This window comes from Mastacembelus armatus, chromosome 12 (genome assembly GCF_900324485.2).
Source record: "Mastacembelus armatus chromosome 12, fMasArm1.2, whole genome shotgun sequence".
In the NCBI taxonomy this organism is placed as follows: domain Eukaryota; kingdom Metazoa; phylum Chordata; class Actinopteri; order Synbranchiformes; family Mastacembelidae; genus Mastacembelus; species Mastacembelus armatus.
Genome location: NC_046644.1, coordinates 12050848 through 12070782, shown reverse-complemented (window position 1 = coordinate 12070782; position 19935 = coordinate 12050848). Strand labels below are relative to the sequence as shown.

The 19935-nt window shown below is 40.4% G+C and overlaps 1 protein-coding gene across 7 annotated transcripts; it reads left to right on the top strand.

The window, feature by feature from the left end:
* The first annotated feature begins 346 nt into the window (after window positions 1-346).
* On the top strand, window positions 347-19301 carry LOC113124751 (protein FAM222A-like). Of its 7 annotated transcripts, none has more exons than XM_026297847.2 (4): window positions 347-663; window positions 1348-1392; window positions 8369-8537; window positions 16445-19301. In XM_026297847.2, exons 3-4 carry the CDS (start codon window positions 8408-8410, stop codon window positions 17842-17844), a joined length of 1530 nt encoding a protein of 509 aa, XP_026153632.1. In that variant the 5' UTR covers window positions 347-663; window positions 1348-1392; window positions 8369-8407; the 3' UTR covers window positions 17845-19301. The 7 variants fall into 7 exon arrangements, with proteins under 7 accessions (XP_026153632.1, XP_026153630.1, XP_026153629.1 ...); XM_026297845.2 differs by having other exon boundaries at window positions 1348-1430; window positions 8372-8537; XM_026297844.2 differs by having other exon boundaries at window positions 1348-1430.
* Window positions 19302-19935: the final 634 nt, after the last annotated feature.

Sequence of the window (19935 nt, the reverse complement as noted above, 5' to 3'; positions counted from 1 at the left end):
CACGGTGCTGTGCATGAACCCGGATCTCCTGTCGCACACCTGAACCAGCTGAGAGAAGCTTAAACTCTGCTGATTGGCTGAACTGTACACACACATCTATGAAGCGCATATCTATTATTTCTCTATTGATCGGACGTGCAGGAATCAAGACAGACCAAACACTTGATCTCCGGCCAACATACCGCTCGTCCTTCTCCTTTAAACGTTTCCGCGAAACACCAACGTGCTTACTTTGACGGGTTTGGCATCATGGCAGCGACCGCCCACTCTTTCATCCGATTGGCGGAGCCGTGGGGATATTCAACTCCAGCCTTGATTGATTGGCCCGGAGCCGGTTTCACCAGAGCAGAGGACTCATTTCCATTTCGACATCACTCCCTGTGGCACACACAGGTTGGTCGGCCGCCGAGATGGGATGCAAGCGGCTGCACGGAAATCACAATCGGTGAAAAATAAATCTACGCGACTCTTTGAATATGTCGAGGAAGTAGAGTTAACGGAACCAACTTCATCAATGGATATATCTCCGGAGGTTTCCAGTGCGCATCGCGAAATCAGTGGCCAGATCGCTTTGGCAGAGGAAATACGCCTTCCCAGCAGGAGAACAACCAATCAGCCGAGGCGAACCAAAGATAAACAAGCCTTATGATAAGAGAAAACTCTGTAAGGCTTTGATTCTGTTTTTTTTTTTATTATTGATTTATTTCCATTGTAATGTTAGGGGATAGTTTATACTGTCTGGGTCAGTTGAGAGTGTTTCTCAGTGCTGCAAATGTTTTTGGTTGCTCCGCAGTTTTACCAGCTGAATTGATTTTTAATAGATTTTGTGTTGACTACATGACAATAACAATAATAAAGAGAATGTGTGGTGGTAAAGCTGGGATGCGTGAGGTCAGGAATCGTCCTGCACCGATTTTAGGTGGACAGCGCTAAAGTGATGAAAGATGCCCAATAATTGATAGGAGCGTCTCGCCTTTACTATACATCAGTGTCCTGCAGTTGGCTAATGTGTATTTATATGGGCCGGGTTTGGATTTAATTGCAGACTATTTCCTGATGTTATAATAACCTAAACTGGCTGTTATAACATGGACAGGACACATTTGAACAACATAGTTTGTAATGGTTGTTTTATTATATATATATATATATATATTCTTCACCTTTTTGTCATGAGCCAATTCAATTTCTAGTCTCATTTGTCTGCATCTGTGAGTTGGCTGATGGCTTTGCTTGCGCTGAAAGCCGCTTTTTCTGTCAACATTTCAGTGGATAGGGGAAGTGCTTTGAAGTATATTATCGGTCATTCAGGGCTGCCTCTGAAGGTTTTCCATTTCTATTGTCTAGAAGCCGGAGGTGGGATCATCGCACCTCACTGCACCGAAGTTGAAGGTTAGCCGCAGCGGAGGGGCCTATAGATTATTGGCCAGGTGTGAAATTCTACCCTGCATGCTTTTCCTTCTTTTGCCAGCTCCTTTATTGCCCCAGAGAGATGGGATGTCACAGCTTCCCACCAGAGGCAGAGAAGAAAAGCATGCAATTTAGTGCTTTATAGTCCTTTTCTTCTTTTTTCTGGCTGTTTATGACTAAATATATGTCAACTACCCTTGGTTTATTTTTATTTCCAGCCAAGTGACTATCAGGAATAGGTGTTGGCTATATTTCCTTATCATTTCCTATAAACATATTTCAAATCAGCCATTGTGCCCTTTGATTTACCACAAAGTCAATAAAAAAAATTAGAGTCACACCCTGTTTTCATCATAAAGTATATTAGTTTGACAGTTTGATCATCTTACTTTCAGCATGTGAGCGTTTAGTGCGTCATATCTTATAATTTAGCACACTGCTTGTGCTTTAGCAGCCATGCTCCAACTGATTTAACTAGTCATAATCACATCATGACAAATATTGGTGTTTTGATTGTTAGCCTGAAATGTGTTTTGAGAGGCTTGTAATCTGTGCCTATCATGGGCAGCCCATGTGCAGGTATCCCATTGGGGTTTCCCTCTGATCTCTATCACACCCCAGATGTAATTCCAACTCCTTGAAGAGCCGGGATTTGTCATTTGGCTGCATGCTTCCCTTTGCTTTCTCAGGAGCGAAACTGACCTCTGATTAATTGTGAAGTTTCTCCAGGCTCACTCAATCTCTAGTCCTGCTGAATTACTGAATGGAGGAAATGGCTCACCATGAGAATGACCTTTTCTTGGATGATTATTACCCAGGCCAGTACAAGAACTGATTAAGGTCATTGCTTTTTCTACCTTGTCATCCATTGATTAATATGTAAGGCATGTTAAGTATGCAGTGAGTTTTTTTTTTATTGTGTATCAGTCTGTTTAGGAGACTGAAACCAAAATGGCACAAAATAACTTGGAAATTTATATATGCACCTGACCTCTCCTGCTGTCTTACAGGCACAACCTTGGCTGCTTAGCAATTTCTCCTGTTCACCCTTTGGGATCACATCTTTATCTGCAAAAAGATGTCATGTGTAATTACAGGCAGCCTGCCATCTTTTGAAATCTGTCTAATTGGTCTTTTCTTTCTTATAGGATGAAGGGGTAGTGAGACGGGGGTTAAGGGTGCAAGATTAAGGACTGGGCCTCTGAGGTCATTGGAGTGAGGGCTGGACTGGCAGGGTTATTTGGAACTCCAGTAATGTTTGTTTTATCTACATGATGGTGCTCAGTAATTTCATCAAATTAATGAATAAGACTGCTGAATTGCAATTTATGCATCATCATTTGGCCTGAATAGAAAGGCAGGGAGATGATGATATCTTTAGCAAGTCAGAGATCAAAGTCCCAATTTTCCTAGAACATTTTGATTTGGTTTTCTGATCCATGGTAAAGAGCTTATCATCAGGTTATTTCCCACATAACAACATTACAACACTATGAGCACATTTTTAATTTTTTTTTTTTAAATGGAAGGCTAAAAATAAGCCTGCGTAATCATGAGATGACTGCCAGGCGTCAAAATTAAATTTAAATCATAGTTCGCTTTTGAAAAAGATGTTATCTTCTTCAAAACCTTCAGCTCACTTTTTCACCATCTGTTATCTTTGAAGCCAAGGTTTTCTAAAGGCTGGACAGCATACCCATAGCTCTTTGACAGTGTGTCTCAGTGTGCATACTGGGATAAGGATAAGATAAGGCTCTGTTTACCCTCTAATGCTACCTTGGCATTGGTCAGACTTTACCCCACGCAGTGTGTTTCTTTTTTACCTTGGCACCGCCTACGTGGGTCAGGCCAAGGCTTTCTACTCCCTACCAAAGGCTGTTCTCGAAGATAAAACCTAATTGTGCAACTTTGGATTAATGGCTATATTTGTGTCCAGCATCTGTATAAATAAAAAGTCAGAATATCTGTTTGACAAATAAATCCAGTGTAAACGCAGCAGTCCAATCATTTTGCTCTGTATCAAGACCAATCATTTCTTCATTAGCATGGGTAACATTACACAAATAAATGCTGGGAATAGAAAAATCCCCTCCCCTCCCCATAAAGCCACATATTGAAAAAATAAACTAAGTGATTTTTATATACAAAATATTAGCTTACCCACTAATCATCATACCAAACCTGTTTCAAATACGGGCTCATATTAACTCCAAATTAAATGATTAGTTGTTTGTGAAAAGTGTAACTCTAACAGACAAACACTTCATGCTGGCAGGAGCTGTGGCTGCAGCTACTGAAGTTAATGGAACAAGCTATGAACAAGCTACAGGGAACTGAAAACCAGTTGTTACTGAAGTTTAGGTAGCGGGAATAAACATATGAATATAAGAATAGGGAAATGTGGTCACGAGCTTTGTGTGTGTACGGTGTGTTGGGTTCTTTGTATCTTTGTATGTAGAGTTTTCTTTTAATGAATCCATCACTTCAGAGTTTTCGTAGCTATTGAAGATCAGTCGGTGATGTAGTGGGAAATACGGTGCTGATTTGTGTAGGTTTTATGATAGTTTACAGTGCAGCTCATATAAGTCTTTGCACAGTTTAAAGAGTGAGTTAAAACACATGGATATAAGATGTGCTTCCCTGTAATGGAATAGCTGCATAGGGGGGGAGGCGAATGTGCAGGGGTCAAAACAATAGTAATAGTTACAAGTTTATATTTGATTTATAAATACTTTTGTTTGCTATGTGTTAGTGCAGAGACAGTACTCAAAATTTTCATTAGATGAATATGTGTTTTACCTGTGATTTCTAGCACTGTCTAGACGTCTCTAAGCCTTAGCTTAATTATAGTACGACTGTCTTGTCGTGACAACATGAGATTTTGCATGAGAGAAACCGATGTTAATGTTTTTCCCAGACACCCAGCTATTAACGCTGCATGATTTACATCCAACTGAATGCTCTGGACATCTGTCTGAATATTGCCCAGCGACTGTATTTACATAAATTTTGTGCTTGCGCATGAGTTGTATAGTAAATGCTTTTTAACACTGTTGTAATACCTTTTACAGGAGCTATCCTCAATGGAAATAAGGTTCATTGTTATCAGCCTCAGGCCTGGAGTGTTCTTTTAGTATAGAGCCGAGTGGCTCCTGGTTGTTTGGTTTTCCTGTATGTGAACCTTTGTGTCCTCCTTTTTTTTTTTCTACTGAGAATGAGGAGAGAGAAATCTGGGTCTCTCTTATATGCTGCTCTGATACCAATTATGCAAACTATTATAGAATTTAACCAGGCCACCTCTTATCGGCTAATCCTGAAGTAATAGATTCTATTAAAAATGTATGAGGGGGTTGGGTGTGTGTGTGTGTGTGTGTGTGTGTGTGTGTGTGTGTATAGAGTGGTGTATAGAGATGAATCCAGCAGCTGCAGCAGCGCTGTCTAATTCTGTCTTTATGTCCGACTACTTGTCTGGTCTCTATTACTTAGACAGCTTCCTGCAGTGCGTACTTTGAAGACTGTATGAAAGCCATGCTGTATATAATCTACAATTAATTATAGTGAGTGGATTGTTATTCATGGGAAATGTTCCTTTAAAGAAACAACTTTTTTTTCTGTTATAATCAGTTGGTCTTTGTTAATCATTTATTTCTTTCTGAATTAACCCCCCCCCCCTTCCTTTTTATTACCTTTGTGTTCTTTCCCTTTGCTCATGTGTGGGTTCTGAGTGGAAGGAAGGAAAAACATTAGCATAGCACTCACATGCTAATTCACCCAGAGAGTGAAAAGGGTGCTCGTCTTAAACCTTTTTCATTATCATCTAATTATTAGCTGGGGATTCTGAGAACTGCTAACAAGAGCTGAGACTGTTCAGCTGGGGAGGGTTGTGTGTGTGTGTGTATGTGGGCGAGTGTGGCAGGGTCAGGGCTGTGTGTACAGCCACTGTGTGTCCTTTTTTTATGTGCATTTCATGTTTGTTGTGAGCCAGGCTCTCTTTGCAATTTGCTTCTATCTTTGCTCTGACCATTGATGCTGCGTGAAGTCATAAAAGACGCCAGAAGGTCAGACAGATGCTTTTGTCTGAGTCCCTGTATAATTTAGGGCTTTTTCCTGCTTTGATGGATTTTTTTGTTCATGCTGCTGCTTTGTACAGCCAAACGGATAAAAAGCTAGGCACGGCCTATTCATTTATTTTATTCAATCATGCATACCCAGCTTTATTGTTTCAATAAATGGGAATCACAAGCTTCCAAATTCAGCATAAACATAGCTGGTGCTAGTTTAATGACAGTATTTGCCCGAAGGGGAAAAAAATCATTGAATAAATGCTATTAAAATTCAGTTAACATTTAAGACATCAGCTGTCTGCAGGTTAAACTAAAGCAGCATTTCTAAATTCTCTCCATCATTCCTCTTGTGGCGCTTCAGTTGACCAATGAAAATGCCCTGTCCTGATCCCAGGACAGATGAGACACTAGAAAATGAGGCATTTTGCATCCTGTCAGTGATAAGGGAAGAGGATTCCAAAATAAACTTGTCTGCCAAAACACTCTTATCAGAAAACCGTGGGGGACGGCTTGATGGACTGCAAAAGCACAAGGTCTTTGCCTCCCTGGCATGCCCTCAGTATAGACCACATCAAGCTGCTTATCAGCTGCATGGATTTGGCAGAGAGTGGCAAGGATTAGACGTACTTGCAGTTTAAACTTTCTGCTCTTTTTTGAACCATGCATGTTAGTGGCATCTTTAAGAAACAGATTGCAAAAATGTAGAGTAGCTGCTGATTGGAAAACTGGTTGAAGAAAACTGGCCTGGAATGAGAGTAACATTAGTCATTATGTTAATCACAAAGATCCTTGACCTTATTTGTGAAGGTTGAGTTGAACTATGCTAATGACGGCCATTTTTAAGACTGCTGAAATTACTTTGCAGTTCTCTCACATACTTAATTTCTGTATTATTTTAGCAATTTACAATTACAAGATATCTTGATATGATGCTATAAGAGTGCAAGACAAAACTTTTTTTTTTGTTGTTGAGCCAAACATTATATGGAGATGGAGGGGATGGAGAATTGATGTTGCTTGAGAAGTGAGGCCATATAAAATCATGCATTCTGGGATCACTTTCATCTCTTATCTCTCTTCCCGCTTTGAGTAATTCTGTATTCTATTATCAAGAGTGAGATGGCAATTTGAGCTTAAGTTTTCATAAAATCTTTTTAAATTTAAAATTTAGATAGTTGGATGAAAGACACCATCATTATTTGCACTTTATGCATCATATCTAACTCCCTTTCCTGATTTCAGTGAAACTTTATTTTTTTATTTAAGCCATTACTGGCTTCTCTTTGAATTATAATGCTCTCCTTGATGCATTTTCTTCAAGCTGCAAATTATGGGAGTAATGGAAGGTATTCCAATTCATGTCTCATTTTCTACTGTCGAAGGGATTTCTCTGGAGATTCCTTTCCTCTCGTATTCTTTCTGCATCTTTGGAACCGCCCTACTGACAAATGTGTGGTTAATGGCAGGGCTGTTGTAAAATTGCCATTATTTTCCAAATGGAATGTGACCATACTGTGGCTTTTAGCTCTTTGGATCTGTGTGCTCGGATGAGACAGGTTGCACCGAGCACCTTGAAGTGGGCTCATCACCAAGGGACAGATGTTGAGCGGAGGAGGGGAGTGGGAACACGAGGAAGGGAAGAGTGAGGGAATCTTTTTGTTGATACCTGAGTAAAATGGAAGCCACTCAGACTCTTCTTCCTTTTGAGGTGAAGGTAATCATGTTTCTGCAGCTTGTGACTGAATGTTCTGTTCAGTGGTTGACTCATTCTTGCTGCCTTCTGGACCCTGGGGGAGAAAAAAATCCAACAGAATCTTAAACCCAAACAAGAAAAAAAGGAAATCTGACAAGTGTTTGCTGCAGGCCAATATTAGCCTTGTTGGGAACCACTGCTCTGTACTAAAAATACTTTTTCTTTCTATTTGTAATTGCTGAATTTATTAACTATAAAGACCTTATACATCTGGGTTATTTTGCATTGATTGTAGTTGTTTGTCTGCAAGATACCTGAGTAAGAAGTAGTATTTTACAGTTGCCTCGGGTTTTTTTTTTAGTTTTGCAGTGCTGGCGTTCAGATTTGCTGACTCTTTCATTTAATCAAAAAGAATGTCAAATGCGATTACCCCTCAATGCCTTGCTTTCTTTTCAGAATGATTGCTTCAATCAGCACAGTTGTGGAGAGGAGCCTTCTTTCTCAGACACAGCCTCTCATCTCCTCTGACACTACTTAACTCTGCTAACAGCACAGCCTGTTTTAGAGACTGAGCTTGGCTTTGGCTTTTTCTGTGGATCAATAAGGCGATAAATTAATAGAACAAGAAAGCCAGGTCTCAGGGCTAGCCTCATAGTGAAACACGCAGACTGAGGCTGCAGGAGACCTTGTGAATAGTCTATTTGATTGCAACCGACAGACCAAGGTTGATAACAGGAAAGAACTGTCATAACAACTAAGCAGAAGAAGGCGATGGAGTAGTCATTAAGTGATATTACTTTCTCAAGCACACAGGCTCAGCAGTTCAAAGAGGGGATCCTGAATTTTAATATGGTAAAAGGACCCAAGTGGTTGCAGAGTTTTAGATAATTTACTGCAGTTCTTACTGTACAGACTCTTATCGTGTATATTACTGGCATATTCTACCAGCAACCCTGCAGTTTTCTTTGACCACTGAACTGCTGTTTGATACTAGAGTGTTTGGCTCATTTCATTTCTCTCCAGAGTTAAAGTTGGCACCTACTTTAATGTGATCTTCTTAACTATGTGGCCTAACCATTAAATCACAAAAAGCTTTCCAATCAAAAGACACTGTTGTCCTGTTTTAATTAATCATTTTAAATGATATGAGAAGATTGGCTACAAAATAAAAGCCTTTTTTTTTTTTTTTTTTTAATTCTAGCAGGTTTACCCAGGCTGTGTGCAGCCCTAGCGAACTATCATGCTGGCCTGTATCCAGAGACGGCAGAACCTCTCGTCGCAGCATCTGGCCTGCACACCCAAAAGCCTCGATGGTTCTCTACCGCCGTTACTGCTGCCTGTACCACCACTGCAGCCGTGCACTCACAAAGGTTGGTCTCTGTTTTTGGGGTGAGAGGAGAGACAATAAGCACTCTACAGATTTTTAGCACATTTTTAGCAACGTGCTGAGATTTGAGCTTCTGTGAAGCTTCTTGAATGAAAATTACGGTGCTTCTGCCTCTCTGCTAGTCCTCTTCTTGTCTGTTGTTTACAATTATAATAATAGGCATCCCTATGATGATGCCAGTTAATTGGGTTACTAATCAGTGCAAATGTGTGCAGGTCAAAGTGGACTCTGAAATTTGAGTTAATCAGCTCTCCCATACAGGGTTACTAATGATGTTCCCCTTTCTTTGGAGAAAGCACTTTACATCAGTGTTGTCTGACCCTCATCTTGACTGATTAGAGGTCTACTCTATGTTGAAAGGTTCAGTGAGTATCTCTGGGACTAACCACAATTAGGTTTCTTTCAATTAATTTATGTTTGTAGATTTAGATCTTTGGTCTGATGTAGCCTTCTTTAAGTTACTCTAAATTCATATTGTGCAGTGACCCAAATTTCAGAGTCTTCTTGGATGATCTAGATTTACATATTGAGATCACCACACCACAATTGAACTTATTCTGCTGTGATGTCCTTTTCTCGATTGCTTTAAAAAAATTTGCTGATGCTTGGTCTGGTTAAACTATATTGTATAACTACTTGCAGTTTAATCGTTAATAGTTGTGTACTGAGGTCCTGTGAATGCTCTTGGCCAGAAAACATCTTAAATGATTTTGGTCTTTTGTTTCCTTTTTGGGTTTAGATTTTGCAGTGTGTTCTGTTATTATTGGCAATCTGTCATATTTATTTCTCAGGTTTTATTTGGACCCATGAAAGATTATCCACTGCATAAGCCAAAACGGGGATTGTTGTAAATGAAATGAAACAGTACAGCTCAGTTTGTGGTCTCATATAAAGTAAAAGCTTTATCATGTTGCCAGATCTGTGGTCCTGTGCATTCTAATACGTTGTGTCGTTATTCATTCATCATGCACTGTGCTACTAGTATAGTCCTTCCATTGAATATGCATTACATAGGAAATGTATTTTTGGGAAGTACTGAAAGACACAATGGTATATTCAAATTTAACAGAAACCTAATTCTATATTAATAATATTTTATTTTGCATATGGACTTGTCAGATTAAAGTAGGGTGGTGCTACACCCTGAGGTATACACCAAACTCCATACATTTAATAGAACCATAAACATTGCCCTGATCTAACAGGTGCAACAAGTCTAACAGGAGAGTCAGGGAGTTGGTAATCATGTCTATAAATACTGTGTGATTAGCATATATAAATAACCACACAGTGCCAGGACAAGGTTCAATCAGGCAAAATATGCGAAAACACCTTTTTGATGATGTGTCAGACTGCGTAGTTAATTGACAAAAAGGGTGGGTAGTGTTTTGCATGATTATTTTTAGACTGATGTGCTCAAAGCCAAATATCAAATGAACTAAAATAATAAATGTTGAACCCAGTGAAGTTTCATCTCCCATCTCACCTCCGGGCTGTATTGGCTCTTTTTTTGTTATTAAATATTAATTGGGAATCAGTGGAGCACTTGTCTGCTAAACGCTGAAACAGATGGGCCTAGTTTGCCTCAGGCAGAACCGGGGGTGCATTTCTCGTCCTGTTTACCTGCAGGGCCTCTCCCCCACCCCACTTGAGTTTTATGCAGTGCAGACTGTGTGTAGACCACCACCCTCCAGCTCAAGCCTGACATTTCAAGTACAACCACAGGGAACAGGCCACTGATGGAAGCACAGTCTGTGTGGCCCAGGCATTTTCATTAAATGAGTCCTTGTTGTGTTGAGTTAAATAGTGACACTCTTTTGGTCACTGCTGCACTTTTGAAAAAAACTTCCATTTTTAGCTATCAATAAATGGAAGGCAGAGGACATGAAAGCTCTCAGCCACACAGACCCTTGTCAAAGATTTCTGAGGAAGGAGTGTCAGGAGTTATGTGATGAGAGTGAAAGCGAGCTCTGCTCTTCTCTGCTATCTCAGCTTGAAAACAGGGGCAGGAAATGCTTTTTTCCCACGCTGCTGGCCCCTGGTCGGGCTGGCTTTTAGAGGAAAATTTGCCCAAGCTGGGCCAAGCGGCACAGAAACAAATGAGGAGTGACACTGGTGCAAAAGGAGTATTCGCCAGAGCCTCTCTGACTACACATAACTAAGTGTTCAAGCCTGAGGTTACTCTGTTCTATGAGTACTCTTCATGTAGAGATTACTGACATGGAAAGAGGGAGGCATGTGAAAATACTGTGAATGGATGTCTGTATTTTTATTTTTGTATATTTACAGAAGCTCGCGAATAGAGGGGTTAGTGTGAGACTTAGGAGCATATGCTCTGGGGTCAGCATGTTCTCTGTCTACTTTTTCCACTTCACTTATCTCTATCTAATGGTCCTCTTGGTTGTTAGGTTGGGTAATCACTGGCAACATTTGTTAACTTCCTAAGAGAAAAATATTTAGACCTCTTCACTGTTATACACTGACGAGAAGAAACCTGCTGATTCTGCTTTTCACCTGTTTGGTGGTGCAGTTTAACCCCACGTTAATCAGTATTTCTGATATCAGCTTAGAGATAAATGACCCTAATGTGAACGGGGTTATTTAGTGTCAAACCAGTGGAATTCATCACTTTTTAGCTTTCACCATCTTGTTTAGTTTAACATTAACACATTTACTATATGGTTCACATCAACTTCACATATAATAGCAGCAGGCAGTCATTTGTATGCCACCAGTCCAGCACCAAAATGCAAGGAGGAAAAATTGGATAATGTTTCTTGCTGGTTAAATATGTCAAACATTTAGTAACTCAGCACTAAAGATCCAGGAATTGATGTATAGACCAGATGTAAAAGGTTAATGAATATTGAGCTTACATTTGCCAGGTGGCCAGAATGACTTAAATTGAACGGTAACGTTGAGCATTTTTCTCTGTTCCGTGTCCAATTTTGTTTCTGAGGAACCATCAGTGTGACGTAGCGGGTGGCTTTAAACACTACAGTACCCATGAGCTCGGCCACCATTGCAAATCAGAGCGGCAGCAAATTCAGAATGTTGTGTAGTTGCAGCTGGGAGCAAAACACATGCTGCCATAGAGGTCAGAAGGTAAACTGGTCAATTTTTTTCAACCATGTTGTTTCAGCCTATCGTTTAGTGATTAATGTAACTGAATTTTCCACCCAGTGACTGGATATATCTTGCAGAAATGCACTTTATCACCTAATGTTTTTATATACATAATTTATGTACACATAATTTTATTTATAATTTTACTGGGAGAGTTTTATGTCCGTACTAGCTGTATAAGTGCTTTAAAAAAAATGAATGGAATTTTTAACTCCCACAAATCACTTTTGCACCTCAGCAACTTTACAACAACATTATGAGTCAATGTTATGGTGTTGGCTGTGTATCTCTGCGCTTGTTCTCACATTTCTGTGCCCCGTGAATGTTTGACAGGCAGGTTTTAAAATGTGATTGGAGGCTAGAAATTGCATGAATTAATCCATCACCATCTATAAAAGTGCAAAATAAATAATTTGTAGCGTGGATTGAGAGAAAGTACCGAGCAGGTGCTGGTTTAGCTGTTATTGCTCTGTCTAACGAGCAGATAGTCAATTGCAGGAGCTCGCTTCAAACAGATGAATGAAGGCACGGCCAATTAATTACATGGTTCTAATGACTGGGCTTATTGGGCTTATTGGGCGCATAGAGGAGGTTGCTATGGTAACGGAGACATAGGTTTAAATGTGTGAATGTGCTGAGCTAAGCCCCTGGTTATTAAGGTAGGCCAGAGTGTTTTAAATATCAGGATTTTTGGTGTGGTAAACAAGTATTTATGCCTGCTGAGAAGCACTGTTCTGTAATTAACTGCCACTTCTCAGTGCCATGTTCCTGCTGAGGATCTGACACTCGTGACCATGTTATCTCACACAAGTGTTCTTGATAAGTCCTCAGAATCTGTGGGATTTTTCCTTGATAGTTGAGCGCACATGTATGAATATTAACAAGGAATACTTTATGAATTTTTGTTTAATTCCATATGGTCATTTGAATCATTTGTTTACGTTGGCCCTCTGGGTGTGTAATAGTTGGAAACTGGTTTTGGAAACACAATGAGCTTGTCCAACTTCATGTTTTCAGCCCTGTCTCTCAGGGTTGTTTTGCCCATAAATTAGTGATTAACTCAAACTGCTCCAAAACAATAAAGTCTCAGCTCTAATCTGGGGGGAAATGGCTTCAAGCGTGACCACGGGAAAAAGATTAGCCAGTTTAAAGTGGCAAAAAGCGTTGAGTGGGCTCATATGGGGGTGGAATCAAGGTTATGAAAGACTTTATATAAACACCACAGTGTGATAAAGATTCAATGTTTTGTCCCTCCAGATTATTTTTATGCAAATATGCTAATATTTATAAAAATTTATTTTTTTAAGTCACAAATACAAATATATACAAACACAGTAGGCCCAGTGGTAATAGAGTTTATGACTGCCTTCACCCACCCCCAACTATTTCTTTCCAAGCACATCTCCTGCATGGCAACAGGAAGTCAGGATTAGGTGTTTCCTATGAAAGCATGCCAGTAACTCAGCATGGTGCCACAACAGTTGAGCAGCATGTTTAATGTGAAGCCTCCGTCCAACTGAGAAAACACTAGCGCCTGAGTCGCACCATTAAATCCATCAATCTAGAGTTCTAGATGCATCACAGCATCAGTGTCATTATGCAGGCTGAGAGAAATAAAAAAAATACAAACAAGCTTTTTAATCCCACGTGCCTTAATGTCAGTCCATCGTCTGAAAGCAAATGGGGAAAAAATGTTAAAGGGTCAAAGTGTTTAAGTCTGTAAGAGCTGCAAGATGCCCTTAACCAAGGCTGGTTAGAAAAAGTGGCTGATGGTATTGTCTGGCCTGTTTTTCATCTGCCTCTGCTCTTGTCATGGCTGAAGAGTGGAAACAGTGTGTTCACGGTGATTAAGTGCTTAAGGTCAGACTGCTAATTATCTGAATTATGCTGTGTGACTACAGTGCAGTGCATATTAAAAAAGAAGCTTAGAAACCTCGGTCAGAGGTTGCATTAGTGTTATTGCATTAAAATCTACTTGAACAACACCATAAATAATCCTGTGCAGTGTAGGCTTATTAAAGGATTCCTCCATATCTGCCTCAAGAAAGTATTTAATTATTTACTGGCTCCCGCATGCTACAATTCAGGTTCCTGGGTTTTAGCCTAAAAATGAATAGGGGCTTTTATATAGGATAAAAGCTAAAATGATTGGAGAGTGATTTATGTTTTGAAACGCCAGCTGTAAAACAGCCACATGCACACCATCAGCACCAACCTAAAGCTTTCAAACTTGCCCCAATTTAGGCAGCAAATGACCTCTTTGGACACCTACTGCGCACGATTGAAGTGATTCTTTATGTACGTCATCAATAATCACTTTCACTAGCATATATGGGCTTTTATGTTGAGAGTTTGCTTGAAACAGCGGTCTCTATGCAATAGTCTCTTGCCTCCTTGGCACTATCAGATGGAAAGTTAAGCTCTAATAGTGCCAGATTGTAATTAATGAACCACACATTTTAGCTACTTTTTCATTTGGGTGCATTTTGCAGGAAAGCCCAGTGAAATGTGCAAATATTGTGAAGAATTACTAAAATATAATTTTATTAGTGCTACCATGTGCTTTGGGAAAGCCACCACTGACTGGTAAACATGACATGTGGTGCTCGGTTTACTGCAGTTTAACACCACTGATTGGTATTAAATGCCTCAAGATTGAAACAATTACCACTGGTTGTAATTTAGAACAGATTTAATGCTGGTCATGCTGTTTCTCATCTCCAATTTCACAATATCCAGTAGCCGCACTTCTGTCAGGATCAGCTAAACCGATCCCTTTTTTTATGCACATGTCACACAGCAGTGGTCCTCAGGCGATAAATATGTGAATGCAGAGTGGGGAAGGTCTATTTGCTAATGAGGTTTCCATAGTGCCACAGTGGGAAGTGCAGCTGTGTTGTCCCCGTGGCTCTGACAGGGCTGTAATCTCTGGACTAACAATATCAGACACCCTGTGAAGACGTGTTAGCATTCAAAGTGTTTGAAGTGTCTGTGGAACAGCAAGCCAATCGCAGCAGGAAGGACTTAACACTGACATTTTACTGAACAACAAAGAGCCAAAATGTCTGTCTTTGATTTGTTTTAATAAATTCCCTATCTCTGGCTTTATTATCCAAAGGGGGAAATAGACGAAGTATCAGTACTGGTGTCTATGGAAGGATTTAAATATGACTTCAGTTTTTATCATTAGGTATTATCATCTAAGCTTCTTTTAGGTTAATATGAAACCCTTCTGCTTATCATTTATGGTTATGAATATTCCGTTTTTAGCCAAAGGACTGAAATTGTTACTGCAGCAGGTTCGTTCTAAGTAGGATTATGGGAAACTAGAGAAGACAGAGCTCACAGCTTGATGTTGTGTACAGTATAAACACCTCTCCAACATCCCAGATGTCATTGTTTCCTATAGCAGCACTACTCTGTGATACATAATAAGCAGTGTTTTTCTTTGTTGTATTTCTCTGTAGAATTCATTCTGGCTCCTGGCACCACGGTGCAGTTCCTTCTGCTCCACTGGGAGATTTCTGGATGAAGCGAACACTCCACCTTACCCCTTTCCTCCATTTTAAACACCCAATTTATTTCTTTCATGAGATGGATCTTGTAGATTGAATCATTTTCACAGTCGGGAGGCTCACTGTAGGCCTAAAATGAAATGAACTCCCAAATCAATTTCAAATGGGAACAACAAGTGAGCGCTCCCCTGCATGGCTAGAATTGGTTTTGTTATTGAAAATGAAATGAAGGGTTTTGTTTTTATTTTTCTTCCTTTTACTGCAGATTACAGCGTTGTTCTTTTGCCTGCTATGATTTCCACTGACTTACAGCTAGGTTAATTTCAGCGCCTTTTCTTTTTATGTCAGGAATTCCATAAAAGTGTCACTCTGAAAGGTGGTAGTAATTTCTACCAGGTGATTTATTGTTTTTAAATGGGGCGCCTTTTCCACCTTTCTTTTGTCGCTTGGAGTTAAGCAGCTATGAAATTGCCTGAATAATAGCGCTTAAATCCAATCTTTGTTTGTCCTGTCAGCTTTCCCGCACACAATTCAATCAACGCTGCTCCTGATAATTGCTCTTTTTCCATCTGCGTCAACTTTTCCTTCGCAGTTTAGGCTCCAGGCCTTTACAGTAGAATCAGTTCAGGCTCAGAAAAGCATGAAGTGGAACAGAATTTCACAGGCAGAAAATTCCAGTGCTTGAATGATTACAAAGTTAATGAGCAAAAAAACAAAACTGGGTGTCGATCAGCTAGGAAGAATTTTATCGTTTAGAGATTAACTGTTCTTATGCTACAGTGTGTTCCTTGTTTCTGTCAGTTCTCTAAAGAAACCTAGACAAAATTGTTAGTCTGAAGCATTTTTCCAAAGTTTTCATTCACTGCAATCAGCTTTCACTTGCTCCTCCAGCTATGGTTTGACAGCTGAATGCCTTCAACTGAATCTCACTGGAGCCACTGCAGTAAAATTAGCTCCACTCTACCCTGCTGTTGCCACTACTCTTTTTTGATTTCCCAGGTTAAACTAGAAAGCTAATTCTGGATTGAATGAAGTCTGAGTTCATTTCATTAACCACTAGTCAAGCATGTGCCGTAAATTAGTTTATAAAGCTGGTTGATGTCCACCAGTATTTACTGAAACCATTTCAAGACTGAAATAAAAAAAACAAACAAAACAAAACAAAAAAAAAAAACAGACAACACAAGGTACAAGGTTTCTCTGAGCTTCCTGTATACTACTCACTTATTTCTGTCTGCTTTCTTCTCAGGCGAGCCAGTCTCCATGATTTCTCGGTACCCTTCTCCTGCAGAGTTGGATGCTTTTGCCCAGAAGACCGCCAACAGCCCACTGTCCATCATAATCTTCCCATCTGATGTCCGAGTGCCACAACACAAACAGCTTAACAAAACAGTCAATGGCTTAGACACCACAGGCCAGCACTATAACTCCTATTCACACCCATACTCAGGAGGCTATCAGGGCTTATTGGCCATTGTCAAAGCCTCTGTGGTGGTCAAAGGTGTGATGAAAAACTCTGACGGCAAAAGGACTAAACATTCAAACACCCAGACTTCTGTGGCACCGTACAATAATCCTCTGAATAATGGCTACACAGTCAGACACGGGCATAAGGCCTATCATATAAGCTCGTGTAAGCCCCCTGATGTACCCATTGAGACACTTTGTTCTAGCGCAGGGATGGCCTCCAGAGATCAGAGCCTGGCCCCCCAGTCTGAGCTGGCAGAGGTTCAAAGCCTGATGAGGCAGATGAGCAGAGTTCCCCACAGCCAGGCCCTGCAGATGGGGGGAGAGGCTCAAGCCAGCCCCTCTCTGCAAGCTGTGGCTGCAGTGGCACATTCAGAATCAGATTTTGTCCTGGGAGTGCCGCCCCAGAGCAGTCTGGCAGTCACGGGGGCAGTACTACCTACACAAAGTGCAGACATAGCCAAAGCTGGATATTTAGAGAAAGGAGACTACACAGTGTGGCAGCACAAGCATCAAATCCAGCAACAACAGCAACCGTATCAGCAGGAAACAGTGAGGATGTACAGTGTGAGTAACAGTGCTCAGAGGCACAGAGCAGCAGAGGCTGGGCTTGGCCAGTCTCCTGAAACCTGCCTCCCTTTGGCATGCTCCTCACAGCTGTCATACAGGCCACATCCCCCCAGCGTGGGTTCTGGACCGGAGCGAGTCAGGGCCTCTTCTCTGAACTGTGCTGCCATGCAGGGGGAGTTCTCTGTTGGACAGTACTTTACTCCTCTCTGGGACAATATGGTGTCGACGCCTAATAATGACTGTTATACGTCTCAGGTGCTGGCAACGGGTCCATGTGCAGCCAGACCTAGAGACTTGGGGCTCACCCATCCCCATCTCCAGCCAAGCCGCCATCAACAACACCGTCACCAGCCGCAGCTCCACCCTCATTTCCCTCTTCATACCCAGGCTTACAGCACAGACCAAAACCTCTGTTGTGGGTTGCCTAGTTCTAGCCTGTGCCACGCTGCAGTACTCAGCAGCAGCCTGCAGTCTCTGGAGTGCCTCATCAGTGAGATCCACCCTCCTTGCATCAAAGAGCGCATGCTGGGCCGTGGGTACGAAGCCATGGGGATGCCTCAGCTACTGGAGCACCACCAGCAAACTCACATCCAGCTCCCTGTCTACAGATAAGACAAGGTGCCCCATCACAACAGGACACTAAAGTGACAGACCTTTTCCAAACAATGGAAGTGTGTCAGTTTAGAACATTTTTGAGAATGAGACATGCCCTTTTAGTTTGTGCATGTACTTTATTTGTAGAAGGCTTTGTGTTATAAGCCTGAAGGTAAATGATAATCATGACTTAAGATACAGGTTTATCTTACAGACATTTCCTCTTTTATTTTTCTATTTTAAATGTCCATCAAAAATGCCTGTCATTCTTCATTTCCTAGAGATGCTGAGCACCTAATCAGAATTCGCCATTTCGTGTTAACATGAACTATTTTGCAAGTGATTCCTCTGCAGGCCTCTAATATTCATTGGTACCCACCTAAAAACACTTGAATCTGGGAAGGATCTCTGGTAACAGTTTTTGTGAATAGATTGTATATTTTTAAATACAATGGCTTCTAATTTGAGAAGGAACATTCCTCAGTTATTAACAGGACTTTTGGTTGTCTGTTGCGTTGATGTGGATTTTGTTTTGTCCACTTTTAGTGACTCTTACGTTTAAAGACTTACACGCTATCCCAGTCTCTGCAAGGTGATGAAAATTTCCTGGCCACTGTATCATCATCATACAAATGTGGATATATTTTTTGTTATGCATTCAAAGTGACGTGCTTTAACATCTTAACTGATTTAATGTAGTCATGCTCAGCATATTGGGACTGTTGTATATCCAAATCAACACTGTGGCCAAGCAAGATTTTCCCTTTTGTTTTGTTTTTTAAACATTTTTAAGAGATTGTGCGAACATTTTTCTCAAATTAAATGATTTTCTCTGGAAGGTTGTGACATTGTTACAACACCTGGGTATAATGAGTGCCATGTTGCAAACCAGGCCACCTGAATCATTTACACTATCTTCTTTGTAGGGCTATATTATCTCCAGTGATGTGAGATGTATGACTGAGTAGTTCTTTGTGTGTCTGCACTGGTTCTTTAATACTGTTATTTATGTCGGCCTGTTGAGTTATATAGCAAGCTGTCTCTATAATTATAAAGTGCAATTATTATACATGAACATGAGAGCACTCTCCATGAGGTATGATGAGAAAAAAAACTACATTTTGCAATGTACGACCCTAATCCCTAACCCTTTTTTGCCTCTTCTTAATAAGGATTGTCAAGTAAATTAAATTTTATAAACCCAGCAGATAGTTTGTTTTATTATGTATTATTAGTTATCTGCCAAACACACAGCTGTGAAGACAGATTTATTATTCTTATGAATGATAAACTAGTTGAGGAAAGATTACACATATTTTGGCTTTATTGCAAAGGGATTAAAGGCTTATACATTAGGCAAGTCATAGGTATCATTTTATTAAGATCCATCTTTTCACAGGAGGATCTCGGGGTTTATAATATGATGTAAGTCAATCCCTAGTAGAAATAAATTGGACTGGTTCCTCTATAAATGATGCAAGGTGAAAGTGGTAATTTTGTGAAAGTGAATTATGTTAGTCTAGATGGCCAGCGTTTGAGGCAGAAGCTACTGAATACTTCAAAACACATAGGTAAATGAAAATGTACAGGCTTTCTCCTTCCCTTATATTACATTAGTGAATGAAAAATACATGCTTTCTTGAAGACAAATCCACACGAATATTATTGTGCACACTGTACAGAAATGGGGTTGTTAATGCAGCTGCTGAATTGCTAATCCTATACGGTGTGCCTGTGTGCACCTCTTATTTCGCTTCATTTGTCCTCGTAAATTGGATGCTATAGCAGTAATGTAGTTTAGATCACCACAGACATAATATGCACACCCACTTTAAAGAGCCTATTACAAAACAACCTAGATGGCATGAATAATAGCATTAGATACGCTGTTAGGGAAAACTGCAACATTCAACGGATGACCTTACTGGAGATAAGAAATATTCCAGAGGTAAAGGTCATTGGCTTTGTGGTAAATGATTTCCTGTCTTTAGCCCATTGTGTCCTGGCTTCATTTGGAGCTTTTCCGTCCTATCTATCAGTCAGGACAGGCCAGGCTGCTCTGCTGATAAACCTACAGGATTACAGACATGCTCCTCTTGCTCTCATTCA

Coding starts and splice junctions, on each gene's coding strand:
- LOC113124751 (XM_026297846.2), top strand. CDS start 8,408: ATGCTGGCCTGTATCCAGAGACGGCAGAACCTCTCGTCGCAGCATCTG. Junction 8,538..16,444: donor GCAGCCGTGCACTCACAAAG/GTTGGTCTCTGT, acceptor CTTTCTTCTCAG/GCGAGCCAGTCTCCATGATT.